Raw genomic sequence first — 12,274 nt, forward strand, 5'->3', positions numbered from 1 at the left:
ATATGTGTCCAGGCTATGGTTTTGCTGTGTTTCGTAGTATTTTTTTCAACATTATTAGATCACATTACCAGAGTTAAAGTTTCAAAGGGTTTCAAGTAATCACATTTTAAATACAGCAGATGAGAAACAACATTGCTCAGCCGTTAACCATCAGTAAACTTGGAACTAGTGAGGTTTAGAAGTGGATTCTCAAAATGGCAACATAGTACTCCTCACAAAACAAAACAAATTTAACGTGGGGCCATCAGTATCCACCACTTTGACAAGATGCACAGATAACTCGCAGACGAGTTTACTTACATGAGCATTTACTAACCTGGTTCTGATTTCAGCCAACAAGCGCACTGCAGCCATTACCGGGCTGGAGCCATCTCCTGTAGCTGGTAGAGAGGTGTGAATAGAGAGACTGCCCTCCTGTGGCAAAAGCATGGACTGCACTGCTTGTACCACCTTTTCTGTGATTGACAGCTTGTACAGAGGGAGAGCCTGTTGGAGGTGGGTTAGAATTGAAAGAGACACACTGAGATTCAGGCAGCTATTTTCCAGTAAAGTAAGGACTCGCTTGTGTGTTCATGCTGGAATTCTTACCTCAGATCTGGGAGTGCAGAGGCGTGATATAGGTACAGTCAGGATGTCTGAGGCTTTGCAAGCTTTCCTATACTCACAAGAAGGAAACTTGACTGTAGCGATGCCCTCCTGCTCATTTATGGACATAACTATGCCCACACTGCCGAGCACTCCTTTACCTACCACCTGGAATCACAGGATATGACAGCAGTTAACATTTCATTGCTTCCAATGAAAATAATGGCGCCATGTTGATTTGTTTTTATTGATGCAAATTATAGTGCACACGTTAGTATGTAAGCATAGCATTTTCACAATGTAATCTCCTTTCACTAACCTGGACCTCAGAGCCGATCTTAATAGTTTCTTTGAAGCCTCCAAGGGCGCAGAGTGCAGCAACAGCCTGTCTGCCAATGGCCTGCAGCTTAGCCAGTTTCCTGCCACTGCTGCTGCCATTTTCCAGAATACTCTCAGCATACTTCCCCAGCTGAGGAATAAACATTAGCGCCCGGGAGAGCACCTACCACAAAACCCAAAGGAAAAAGCATTAGGTTTATGACATACGGTATCATAAAGGATCAAATAGATGTCAGCCTAAATAGAAATTATTTTCAATGATTTTAAATGATCAATGACCCTGTAGTGACTATTCACAGCAAGTTACAGTATCAGTTACCAGCACCAAGTATAATGAAAGCTATGAAGGTAGAAACGTGATAATCATTTACCTTTTCAGCAGTGCTGGTCCAGATCTGAGCAGTGTTGGACTCGGGAGCAGTGAGCAGACTATGCAGCAGAGCAATAACCTCAGCAGCCATACTGTTGGCGACATGGCCACTGATGAACGGCCTCACAGGGTCCGACCTATTCAAGGCAGGTTTTGAGAAGAGACGTCACAACCACAATCAAGATTGATGTCAGTCACATACGCGTGTTGACCAAAATATGCCATACTCTCTCCGTAGCATTTTCGATTGCCAAGGGAGTGTGGACTACATGGAATACTGAAACTTTAATTTGTATATCTGATCGCTAAATCAAACAGTACCTGGCCAGCTCAGCATTCCTGTCCCTACAAACAGCAGTCTGAGCAGTTTTCTTCTTGTCGCCAGTGGTGATGCCTCCAGCAGTCTCCTGGGCCAGAGTCTCCACAGGTGGACCAACACTCACTATCAGACCAGACTGGGCCCACTTGTTGGCTTTCCTCAGGGCAGCAGATGCCTCCTCTGTGATCACCTCACAGCTTCCACTCTAGGGAGGGATTCAAATAGGATGGAGGTGAGAAAAGGCTACAGTAACACTACTATTCATTTGGTGAACATATGCTGTTGAATTAAACTTTTTCTTACTCATATCAAAACTTTTACCTTAGTCATGTCTCTGTCCATCTTTACCACCTTTTCCATGTTTGCTCCTGTGCCAAGCCGAAAGGGACGTCCCTCTGAGCTGCTGTATTTAGAAGAGATTGGTAGAATGCTCATGTCAGGGAAGCCTAAACTGAGTTCACTAATATGAAAACACAAGCAGCCTTTTTCCACCAAATTTAGCAGGTATACGCAGGTTTTTTTTAAACACGGCTAAACCCTCTAATAAAACCAGATTGTGCCCCTTTCCACTGCCTGTCAAGTTTGCCTTTCAGTTTGGACTGAGGACAAGCACAACTGTGAGGAGCAGAGCAAACACACGGGGGGGAGAGGGAGCTGCTAGCTGCCGTGTTAACTGGTAAAATGGATCTGTCAGGTCTCATCTCCGGGTTGGTGCTCCTGTAAAAGTGTTGAAGCCTCCATGTGAGACTTATTTGTGTGAAAACGTATTTTTAAGCTCCACTGCTCCGTGACAGGTCTACAGTGTCTGTGCTTTGAGACGTTACAGGAGGACAAGGGGTGAAAATAAGCGTGTTCATTCACAATCATTTGACCTAGGTGTGAATGCAATTTGTTCCCTTTTCCATTGCCGACAAAAGCCAGATGTTAGCGGGTCTTAGTGGATTTTTTTGACCAGTGGAAAAGGAGCTTTACTTTATGGGAGGTCATACCTGAGAAGTGGTTGTAGAACCTCATGAGAAGACTGGTCCTCTCTCTTGTGGATAAAGATTGACAGTTTTCCGTCAACAGCCTCTCCCTCCTCCCCTACATCCTCAGATTTCAGAGCTCCTTTGGAACTGGCTCGGGATAGACTAGTGTCTGGCTCAGAGGAGCTGGGGGAGAGCAGGGTCTGACAGCCTAGTAAAGAGGGAACATTGTAATTAGCAGGAGAAAATGCCTCTCTCGTCCAGTTTAGCATGTTTTTAGCATTTTAGCATTTAGCAAAGCATTTGCTTACAGGGACCACCCCTTATCACACACATGTATTTAGTAGAAAAGAGACCAACCTGGTACTACATAGTCTGCCAGCTTGGCTAGCAGCAAGGCAGCTATACGTGAGGCAGGGTCACTCGCATCTTGCTGCTCAGCATCTAGCGTGTTAATAGAGTAGCTCCATGACGGCAGGGCCACATTACCACAGTCCTCCACACTCATGAGAGGCAGGGCAGCTCGGCATAGCTGGAGGATGATAAGTACCAGCTTTGGAGAAGGTCTCTGATCAAGCAGCAGAGACAAGAGCTTAGAAACACAGGCTGGCTGGCTAAGTATAGCTTTCCCTATGTGGCTCCTGAAAAACAAAAGAAAAGGAACATATACATATATAATATAATACAGGATATAAATAAATACATGATACATGATATACAAACATGACATAAAACCCTACCTGGAGAGGTCATTGAGCAGACTTAGCACATCCTGTAAGGCATCATTGCCAGCTGCCTGATTCCCACAGCACTCTGTGGCTCTGGCCAGGTGATTGGTCAGCAGACTGGACACTTGCCGTGCCAGACCAGAGTGCACTGCATCTGTTGACCCACCTTAGAAGAGAGGAAACAATGATTACTAACCTATCATTACACCATACAACTAAATAATTTCATCTGACAGTGTGGAAAACCCTTAACATCTTTAAAGTGCCCTCATTACTGAGTAACGTTTACACTAGTCGCTGTTCATACACAATCAGAATGAGTAGCTACCAACTTCATACCTTCCACCTTCTCCCACTCAATGCATCGGTTGGCCAGCACCTGGAAAGCAGCCCAAGCCATGGTGGCCACCTTCTGCTTTTTGGTCTGCTTCTCATTTGAGCTGCATTCCCTCTGACCACTTAGACTGCACAGACTGTCCATAAGCTGAACCAGCCCACTCCGGACTAGGCACTGCTCCTCACTCCTGTGACAACACAAACAACAAATGAGGGTCAGCAATATCAGGGTCTAGTAGCACAGGAATAATAAAAGAGCGATAATTTAAGATGGATTCTCTTGCCTGGTGTAGGGGATTGTGCAAAGCAAGCCAATACTGTTTGCACAAGCAATGGGGTAGCGAGCACATAGTGACACTACAGACGTCATGGTCTCCCCAAAGGCTTCCTGCACCTGCTCCACCATTCCACCACAGGTCAGCTCCTCAATCCTGCACAGATGGCACACAAACACAGATGTGTAGAGGAACCAGACACAATCTGGGCCATTATACTCAGCCATTATCTTTTTTTTTGTATAATACTTTAATATGATGGCTGCAAAAGTTTCAAAAGTTTTTGTTGTAGTTACTGATTGTTAATTGTGGTTCAGCCTCTCCTCTTACCTTGGGCCACCTTGCAGTACCATAGTGACAGGCCCCACCAGGTGGGTGACCCCACCCACTCTAACAGCAGCAGTGAGCAACTCCCTCATATGAACAAGAGCCTGCTTCCGTGTGCTGCCACGTCTCCATCGTGTCTGTGCAGCAGACAGGAAACTGCTGCTTGACACCTGCAGAAATGACAGGTAAATATCTCAATGTCAAACCAGAGTTCACACAATGATTCTCATGCAGCTATGGCAACAAACAACTCAGTAAAAAATGGCACTGAGTGATGAGTAAGAAACTAACAGCTTGATCAGGTGTAGTCCCAATAAATGCAAAGAGCTGTCCCAGCAGCACACTGTATGTTGGCTTGTCACGGTTGTCCTCTATGGCCAGAGACTGCAGCAGGGTAAATGAGCTGCTGCGATGACTAGTAGGGTGGTGTCGCCTCCTAAAGTTTAAAAAAAAAAAGACAACCAGTAAAAGAATAAATTCAACCTCTGTTTCATTCCAATGATTCACTATAATTAAAACTCAAAAAATAACCACAGACCTTTGTGGAGCGTGCGTGAACTCCAAGTCTTGGTTAGCAATCATCTCCAGGTCAGAGGGTGCAGACATGCTGCGCAGGAAGACTGGCTGCTTTACCAAGGGGATCACAGTCTTGGCGTCTGACACTGACTTAGAGGCTGACGCAAAAAATTTGATTAATTAGTTGAAACTCAAACTCGTCTCCCATCACTGATGTCCTGGGGTAACTAAAACACTTACTGATCATGCAGGAATTAATAACTTACAAATGAAAATACTGATTCTCAGAAATAAGGCAATCAAACAATGCATTTCCAGGAATTCATTAAAGTCAGACTCTCGTGTGACTTACATAACTGTACCCACAAATTTAATAAGAACACTAGATCAAGGACATTTTAATAGTGTGAGTGTTTGACAACATGCAGCTTGAAAATTTCATTGAAAGAGCAAGTCTCTAATCAAAACAAGGTTCCACTTAGCAGCTACTTAGTACCATAAGAAGACATAAAAAGATTATGTGTACCTGGACCTGGTGTGCCAGCAGGTGTGGTGGTTAGGCTTCTGCAATGTGGAGCGATGGTAACATGGAGCAGCAGCTCGGTGCGGTTCATCAGACTTTTCACCAGTGCCTTAGTTTTGACAAGTGGGGTGCTACTTCTGATGTGTGCGGTGTTTACCTCCTGGAAGAACTTCTCCCTGTTGGTGCAGATGCATAGTGTTAGGATATTGCCTAACATATAGTTTGCCTCAACTAACTGACTAGCTTAATTACTTGCCTCAATGCAAGGACAACATTTTCCAAGTCACTAAAGTCAAGTGGGACCTCCTTCAGGGAGCAGAGTAGTTCCAGCTCCTTAATTTTATTCTGGTACAAAAAGCAAAACAAAACAATCACAGCAAATGGTAATGGTAATGGAATTATCTCTTGAGCAAAAATTGAAAACTGTGCACATGGTGTATATTTGAATAGTGAAGGGTACCTCAAAGAAGTGGTAGTCATGAAAGAAAGGAGCGTTGTTCTCCAGCTTTCCCTGCTGGGCCTCCTCTACCTCATTCTGCCACTTCTGTTCCAATTCTGCTACACTCTGAACGCAACACGGGAGATAATTAGACACAGATTAACAGTCTTCCACTCTTTGCTTCTGTTCAAGTTGGTAACCTGATTTATTTTACTTTTATTAATATTAATAAAAGTTTTTTTTTTCTTCACTAAAATCATGTGCTCTGGTTAGTCTCAACCTTATTTCCTAATTTTCCAGGTTATAATTTATATTTCAATATACTGCCTGTCATGCAAATATCTCAAATTTGTTGTCACATCTTCAGCATCCTGACAATTACAAATATGATGAACATTATATTAATCCATTAATCCTATTTCCTGTAGCCAATATCAAATACTACAAATTAAACTACTTCAGAAAGAACTTGCTTGCATGTCTTCATTAAAAACAGAGAAAATGAGCAACATGCATAGTGTGTACAGTCTGTATTTAACACGCAAACATAATTTAAAGCATAATGTTTTTAAAAAAAAACCTTGTTGTGTAACTTTACCTGTAGCTGACGCTCCATGGCATTGATCTTCTTGAATGTCTCAGCCATGATCTTACAGACCAGGTCATACTCCTCTGCGTGATCCTCACGGTATTGGTAGTTGACAAGTGACTGAAGGGCATCCACCAGGCTTAGGTGTTTGATGACACAAGATACGATAACCTCCTCCATCACATCTGGTCTGATCACCTCCCTTGAAGAAAAAATAGTTGAGTATAAAAGTTACATAATGCACTTGACAAGAAAACAATCAGATGTTTACTTTATAGTGGGTATGCATCGATATCAGCAATATCACCTCCCTTATTCATAAACATACAAAAAATATGGCTGCTTTGAATAGGGAGAGCTTCAGTACAAACAGGAAAACAAGTTATGTAGAAAACAGCCGTTGGAACAGAACTGAAAATTTACAGTATGAACACAGCCTCAAGGCACACAAAAATCCGAGATTTCTGGTCCTATTTTAAAGCAGGATGTGTCTGCCTAATCAAAATCACAAGGACTTCAAAGGATATTCTGATCATCTGTGGACAGTTTTGTAAAATTTTTATATTTATATTAAATAATTCACTCACTCTGTGCTTGGTTATTTAAAGTTACACAGAAAAATTAGGAAGAATTGTTTCAAAATGGCCTCGCCTCTGTTTATCAGTGTTTGTGTTTACCACTTCGGGGGCAGTGACCACTGTGATTTCTGCATACAGCATGGAGATGACACCTGCATATCCTCTACTACTGTGACAGCATGAACTTCTTACTTGATGCTGGGACGGAACTGTGGCCGAGCCCTTCCAGACACCTCTCGTAGCCTTCCCATGACGCCTGGAGGGAGGCGGATACGAGGCAAGTCAAAGTAGGTCCCTGGCATAAGGCCTGGAGGTGGGATGAGCACATCAGAGGGATAGATGAACTCCCGGTCCTCCTCAATAGTGAGTGGCAGAGGTGAAGGGCTGGGTGTGAGGGCAGGAGAGATTGCACCATTTGCTTCCACCTGCCACTGGCACCTAGAGAAAAAACACAGCTTGTCACCTGTCTGTCATCTTGGCTGCCAGCAGCTTGCATTGTACTATACTGTATCTATCACATAGGCAGACAATACCATAGTGGTAGCTTTTTGTGCTATTTTAACTGTGTCACCTTTGCAGCAGCTTTGAGCAGAGCAAATCGTGGCAGGCCTCTTCCTCCCTTGTCACCTCTGGTCCGTTGTACAGAATGCGGAGCATTGAGCAGGCCAGCACTGACAGACCCAAAGCAAGGTCTGCCAGGAAGGGGAGGCCCCCAGAGACATCCTCGGATGACTCCTGCAACCAAAAACAAACAGCATCTTCAGGAGTAGCTGTTGTTCTTCATGTTCCACGCTGCCAGTATGATTAAACAATGCTTAGTACAGATGTTTGTCAAGTGCCAGTGTTCCCATGTTTTACCTGAGCTCTGACAGTGCAGGAGAACCCCCACATGGCTTTATCAGGGGTGTTGTGTTCACGTCCACTCCTCATCTCAAAGGAAAAGGTCACAGTGTCTCCTTCGACCTAAAACAGGGAAGAGAAAAATTGTAGCTTTTCAAGGCTGCATGTGCTCTGTGTGTTCACTGTGTATGTATGTATGCAAAACAGCTTCTTGTACCTTTACAAGGTCTTTGGGCCATCCTGTCCCCAAGACACTGCGACTGCCATATCCTAGAGTGTTCCCTCCATACTCTGTTACTTTACGACTGTTGGTGTTGGGACCAGCGTAGATAACCAACTAAAATATCGGAGAATATATTTTGGGTGAAAATCCCCAAACTAAAGATTGGCGACACTTGAGAAATGGCACAAAATACATGTAACAGCTGCAAAGAGTGAAGACCATACAGCTGGTGTGCTGTGAGGGTCATTACCTTGTCATAGTCATACTGTGAAGAGCAGCGAGAATCAAAGCGAAGGTACAGGCAACGTGCTCCAGGGATGTGTACCGTCTCCTTGAACTTGTAATTGTCTCTCACAGGGTGCACTGTCTCTACCGTTTTCCCAGCAGCCCATGGGGCTGGGATCTTCAGTCCGGTCAGGAAACCTGGCTCCTCACGTTCGTCAAGAATTCTAATATCAAGGACACAAACACATTCCTGCTTTTAGAAAACTGAGCTTTTCACAGACAGAGCAGATGGCACTTAGTTATCACTTGCTTTTCTGTAAACATGGTGAAATCTGGTTTTAATCTCATTAAATGCTAAATTATGCAGAAAAGTGATCCAATATATAATAGATGAATTAATTTGTGAATCTTTAGAAAACATACTTGTCATCAGTGGCACATGCCTTCGCCCCCTGCCCTAGAGCGCCACCCACGGGTGGAGGCTCCTCAGTGAAAAGAGGAGCCTGAGTCTTTAATAACAGGGCAGTCTGGAAAACACAGAGTGGAAGTAATTACTTAAATAAAAAGAGCAACAAGAAATAACTTTTTATTTAATGAAAGAATTGTCTTTTTGACCGGCAAGACGCCAACCTGGCTGGTGTAGAGGACCAGCTGCACCAACTGTGGCATGAGGGCATCGGCAAGAATGAGGGTCTGCAGGTTAGGGTGCATCAGAGAGGTGAGCAACACTGGCAGCAGGTGCCCAAGCATGGTGGCCTTGGTTACCTGTTCCAGTCCTTTCAACCTGAGGATAGAAAGAAGGGGGTGGGCGAAAATGTTAAGTTGATGTATCCTTAGTGCAATAATATGACAAAGAAATCGAGAAATTTCCACTGAAAAGCCACTGTGACTTTAGAAGCCTGCGTCCATAAATGATTTCTCAAGCACTCTTTTATTCTTTTTTAAAAAGGAGGCTGCGGCATTACTCAGGTTTAGCTAAATCTTGTTTCACGGTGAAATACTGCATTAGAGCCAACTATGAGAACATCATGTCTGGATTTATTTTTGTCAGTTACATTATGGTTTTATGGCAACACAGCAGACACCAAAGACTTAAAAAGTCTGGTCATGAAATATAATAAAATAAGTTGCTGGTAGACGATAATGGTATCCATCAAGCATTGCTCATCAAAAGTCAGATGTTTTCCCACCCTGCAAAAGTTCTTTAAATAAAAAAAAGATGAAATTCAAAGTTCACCTTGTTTCTCTGTCAGGGATGTCGCTGTTTATCAGGGCTGTGGTCACCTGCTGCAGGGTTTCCAGTACTTCATCACATCCCACCAGGATCTTGGTTGCTAGGGACAGGATACTGCTTTGTAGCTCCTGAGGACAACACACACAATAGGCCCACACTTACGTAACACTGCTTCCAAGATTTTCAGTGATCACATCTCTTTCAGGCAATATGGAAATGTATGTACACACTATTTTTATTTCATTTTTACGCCTACAGATAAGAACAACTCTGTATATCAGCACAATCTGGACTGTTGGTTTAAAGATGAGATGATTTGTTTTTATCCTTTTATCAGTAACTGTAAGTGGCAATATCTAAAAACAACACATCATTAGTTAATATAGCTCAGTTAACTGATATCATTAAAACTGCAACAGGCACAACTTACTAAGCATAACATCAAATAACAACATCAAACAAATATTTCCCATTGCTCCGTTTCATAGGTTGGTCTCTCATTGACAGACACACAAACACATGCTCCGCATGCTCCACATGCACAGAGGAAGGGGTATTTAAAGGGGATGTTTACCTGTACCTTCATTGTTTCCCCTTGTAGGGAGCTGTCACTGTCGTCGTTATCATCTGGACGGATTAGAATGGTGTTACTGAGGAGGTGGTTCTGAACAGCCATGAGGTAGCGCAGACTAGGTGAAACCACCTACAGAGAGAGGGAAACCATCTCAAGTTGGCACAAGTGCAGACTCACAAAACATGTGATCTTGATCAGTACAAATGTACAAAGTGTTGCTCAACAGATTTTCATACTGGCACAGTGGAGAGCAGCTTCTGGAAGTCGTCTCGGGCAACAGTCTGACATTTGGTAATGATGAGGCAAGATTCCCGAACTACAGTCTTGAGGATACAATGCAGCAGCTCGTCACTCAATCTGTAAAAGAGAAAGATTTCTAGCACTTTAAACGAGTCGATACCTACAGAGCAACTCAGCTAACTTAGGTTTGTAAACTACGACGTGATATTGTTGGAACAGGGTTGCCACTTACCTGTAGTGGTCATCTTCTTCACTCCCAAATCTGTTCTTTTGTAGCTGGTCTGCCAAGTTAGTAAGGATGACGTCCCGAAGCTGAGACAGGCCACTGTTTCTTTCACCTGGGTGTCACACACAAACACACGCCATATGAGCTATAGTCGCCACAAAACAGTGGAAGTGCCAGCTGTATTAAAGTGAATGTGTTAAATATTCACCTTCAGTTAGAACAAGTTTTAGCAGTTTGCTGAGTTCAGCCTCCCCCTGATACAAGGTATTCAGACCTGAGCTGCAAAGACAGAGAGGAGGTAAACTAAGAGGATTCATCACTGATTACACAAAACAACATTCTAACTGTTACTCCTGATTTATATGTATAGCATACTGTACTGTATACCGTATTTATGACTTACCTGATGGCCAGGCACACCTCTCTCTGAATCTCTGTTCCTATCTGGTCAACCGGAGCCATAAGTAGCTGCCACAGGAGTAGCCCAGAACGGCGTACACTCTCCCTATTCTGCTCCGACTGAGGATTGAAAAACCTAAACACCACCTAGAGGGGACAGATAAAAAAAAATCATCAATAAACTAAAGAACAAAGAAAATAGCAGAGACATTTTCTGCACTGCCCCAAGCTGCACCTGGAAACTAACCTGGAACACCACCAAGATGCAGCGGATGATACAGGTATCCCCATTGACCATGGCCTTCTCCATAATGTCACAGATGCTGCTGAAGTGACGCGCCTCAATGGGGTGTTGTTTACCCAGCAGGGCGCCCAGGGGCAAGCTGTTGCTGCTTGCTGCCAGCAGGTTGAGCTGGTGGATACACATAGCACCTACATGATGAAGCAGCTGGTTGATCACCTCGCCAGTGGCCACAGTTTCCTCTGTGAAGGGACAGGTTTTGCAGATGATCAAATTTCTGACTTAACCTCATAAAGAAATCAACCTGAGGTTTCAGTGCAGTATGTGTCTACCTTTGGGTTCTTTGATGACATGGCTGACACCGAGCCTATGGCACACATGATGAAAGGCTTGGTTCCCAGGGTTGCACCACTGATCTATGTAATCACTGGAACAGGTCCAGATCAAGTTGTTCAGTGCATCATAACATGCTCCTGTGAAGTCAAAGTTCGCATAATCAAATGTCGATTACATTGGCCACGCACTGTGTGACTATATTCTGCAAGTTCAAAATATACCGGTGGAATGTGACAAAAGTTGAGCTCACCAAGCCCTGCCACCTGGGCTCCCCTGCCCAGAGAACTGCCAGGAGCATCAATGAGGTCTGCGCGGCTGCTGAACTGACCATCAGCCAGGTTAAAGACCAGGCTGGAGGCTAAAACTGATCATAAGACAAGACAACAAAGACAACAAAAATGTTTGTTATTGTCTATATTTAAAAGTGATCTGTTTTCAACTGTAATGTAATATAGCTGTAACTATCATTCATCCTTAGGCCTTCAAGTCTCACGTAAAACGTAAAACCTAAACATGACATTTTTGGACTTTTCCAAAGAAAATAACTGTCAGACATTATGACAAAAAAGTAAACACAGTGAGGATTTAGCACTGTATGTGTGTGCTCTTACTTTTGAGAGACGACAGGCTGCTGGTACCTCCAAATAAGGAGCGTGTGGCAGAGCTCCCCGATACACCAGGAGGTGAGACCAGCATCACTAGATAGGTTCCACACACATACATTGGGGTCTTTCTCAGAGTCTTAAGAGGGAGTCCACAGCTAGTGTTGACAGCTTCAAAAGAGTCGAACAGAAAAGTGTCACCAGTGGGATATAGAAAATCACATATATGATCCATAGGATTTGCA

The 12,274-nt window shown here is 43.7% G+C and overlaps 1 protein-coding gene across 1 annotated transcript in view; it reads right to left on the reverse strand.

Annotated features, from left to right (window-relative positions):
- The window catches only part of hectd4 (HECT domain E3 ubiquitin protein ligase 4), a 35,711-nt gene that overhangs the window by 14,238 nt on the left and 9,199 nt on the right, over positions 1 to 12,274 (reverse strand). The window contains exons 9-43 of the mRNA XM_022753028.1: positions 12,039 to 12,200; positions 11,678 to 11,791; positions 11,424 to 11,564; positions 11,098 to 11,333; positions 10,855 to 10,997; positions 10,660 to 10,730; positions 10,458 to 10,563; positions 10,222 to 10,342; positions 9,986 to 10,114; positions 9,415 to 9,539; positions 8,808 to 8,961; positions 8,597 to 8,704; positions 8,203 to 8,430; positions 7,947 to 8,066; positions 7,748 to 7,852; positions 7,461 to 7,624; positions 7,082 to 7,327; positions 6,321 to 6,513; positions 5,744 to 5,848; positions 5,540 to 5,628; positions 5,287 to 5,459; positions 4,783 to 4,918; positions 4,536 to 4,680; positions 4,248 to 4,414; positions 3,927 to 4,073; positions 3,646 to 3,830; positions 3,319 to 3,472; positions 2,939 to 3,219; positions 2,603 to 2,789; positions 1,935 to 2,016; positions 1,616 to 1,818; positions 1,296 to 1,431; positions 905 to 1,087; positions 589 to 753; positions 317 to 486 (exon numbers count right to left, since the gene is read on the reverse strand). Coding sequence (XP_022608749.1) covers positions 317 to 486; positions 589 to 753; positions 905 to 1,087; positions 1,296 to 1,431; positions 1,616 to 1,818; positions 1,935 to 2,016; positions 2,603 to 2,789; positions 2,939 to 3,219; positions 3,319 to 3,472; positions 3,646 to 3,830; positions 3,927 to 4,073; positions 4,248 to 4,414; positions 4,536 to 4,680; positions 4,783 to 4,918; positions 5,287 to 5,459; positions 5,540 to 5,628; positions 5,744 to 5,848; positions 6,321 to 6,513; positions 7,082 to 7,327; positions 7,461 to 7,624; positions 7,748 to 7,852; positions 7,947 to 8,066; positions 8,203 to 8,430; positions 8,597 to 8,704; positions 8,808 to 8,961; positions 9,415 to 9,539; positions 9,986 to 10,114; positions 10,222 to 10,342; positions 10,458 to 10,563; positions 10,660 to 10,730; positions 10,855 to 10,997; positions 11,098 to 11,333; positions 11,424 to 11,564; positions 11,678 to 11,791; positions 12,039 to 12,200 — 5,374 coding nt within the window. The remainder of the gene's footprint in view (positions 1 to 316; positions 487 to 588; positions 754 to 904; positions 1,088 to 1,295; positions 1,432 to 1,615; positions 1,819 to 1,934; positions 2,017 to 2,602; positions 2,790 to 2,938; positions 3,220 to 3,318; positions 3,473 to 3,645; positions 3,831 to 3,926; positions 4,074 to 4,247; positions 4,415 to 4,535; positions 4,681 to 4,782; positions 4,919 to 5,286; positions 5,460 to 5,539; positions 5,629 to 5,743; positions 5,849 to 6,320; positions 6,514 to 7,081; positions 7,328 to 7,460; positions 7,625 to 7,747; positions 7,853 to 7,946; positions 8,067 to 8,202; positions 8,431 to 8,596; positions 8,705 to 8,807; positions 8,962 to 9,414; positions 9,540 to 9,985; positions 10,115 to 10,221; positions 10,343 to 10,457; positions 10,564 to 10,659; positions 10,731 to 10,854; positions 10,998 to 11,097; positions 11,334 to 11,423; positions 11,565 to 11,677; positions 11,792 to 12,038; positions 12,201 to 12,274) is intronic.

Source organism: Seriola dumerili, unplaced genomic scaffold, assembly GCF_002260705.1.
Source record: "Seriola dumerili isolate Sdu_G_001 unplaced genomic scaffold, Sdu_1.0 BDQW01000017.1, whole genome shotgun sequence".
Classification (NCBI taxonomy): domain Eukaryota; kingdom Metazoa; phylum Chordata; class Actinopteri; order Carangiformes; family Carangidae; genus Seriola; species Seriola dumerili.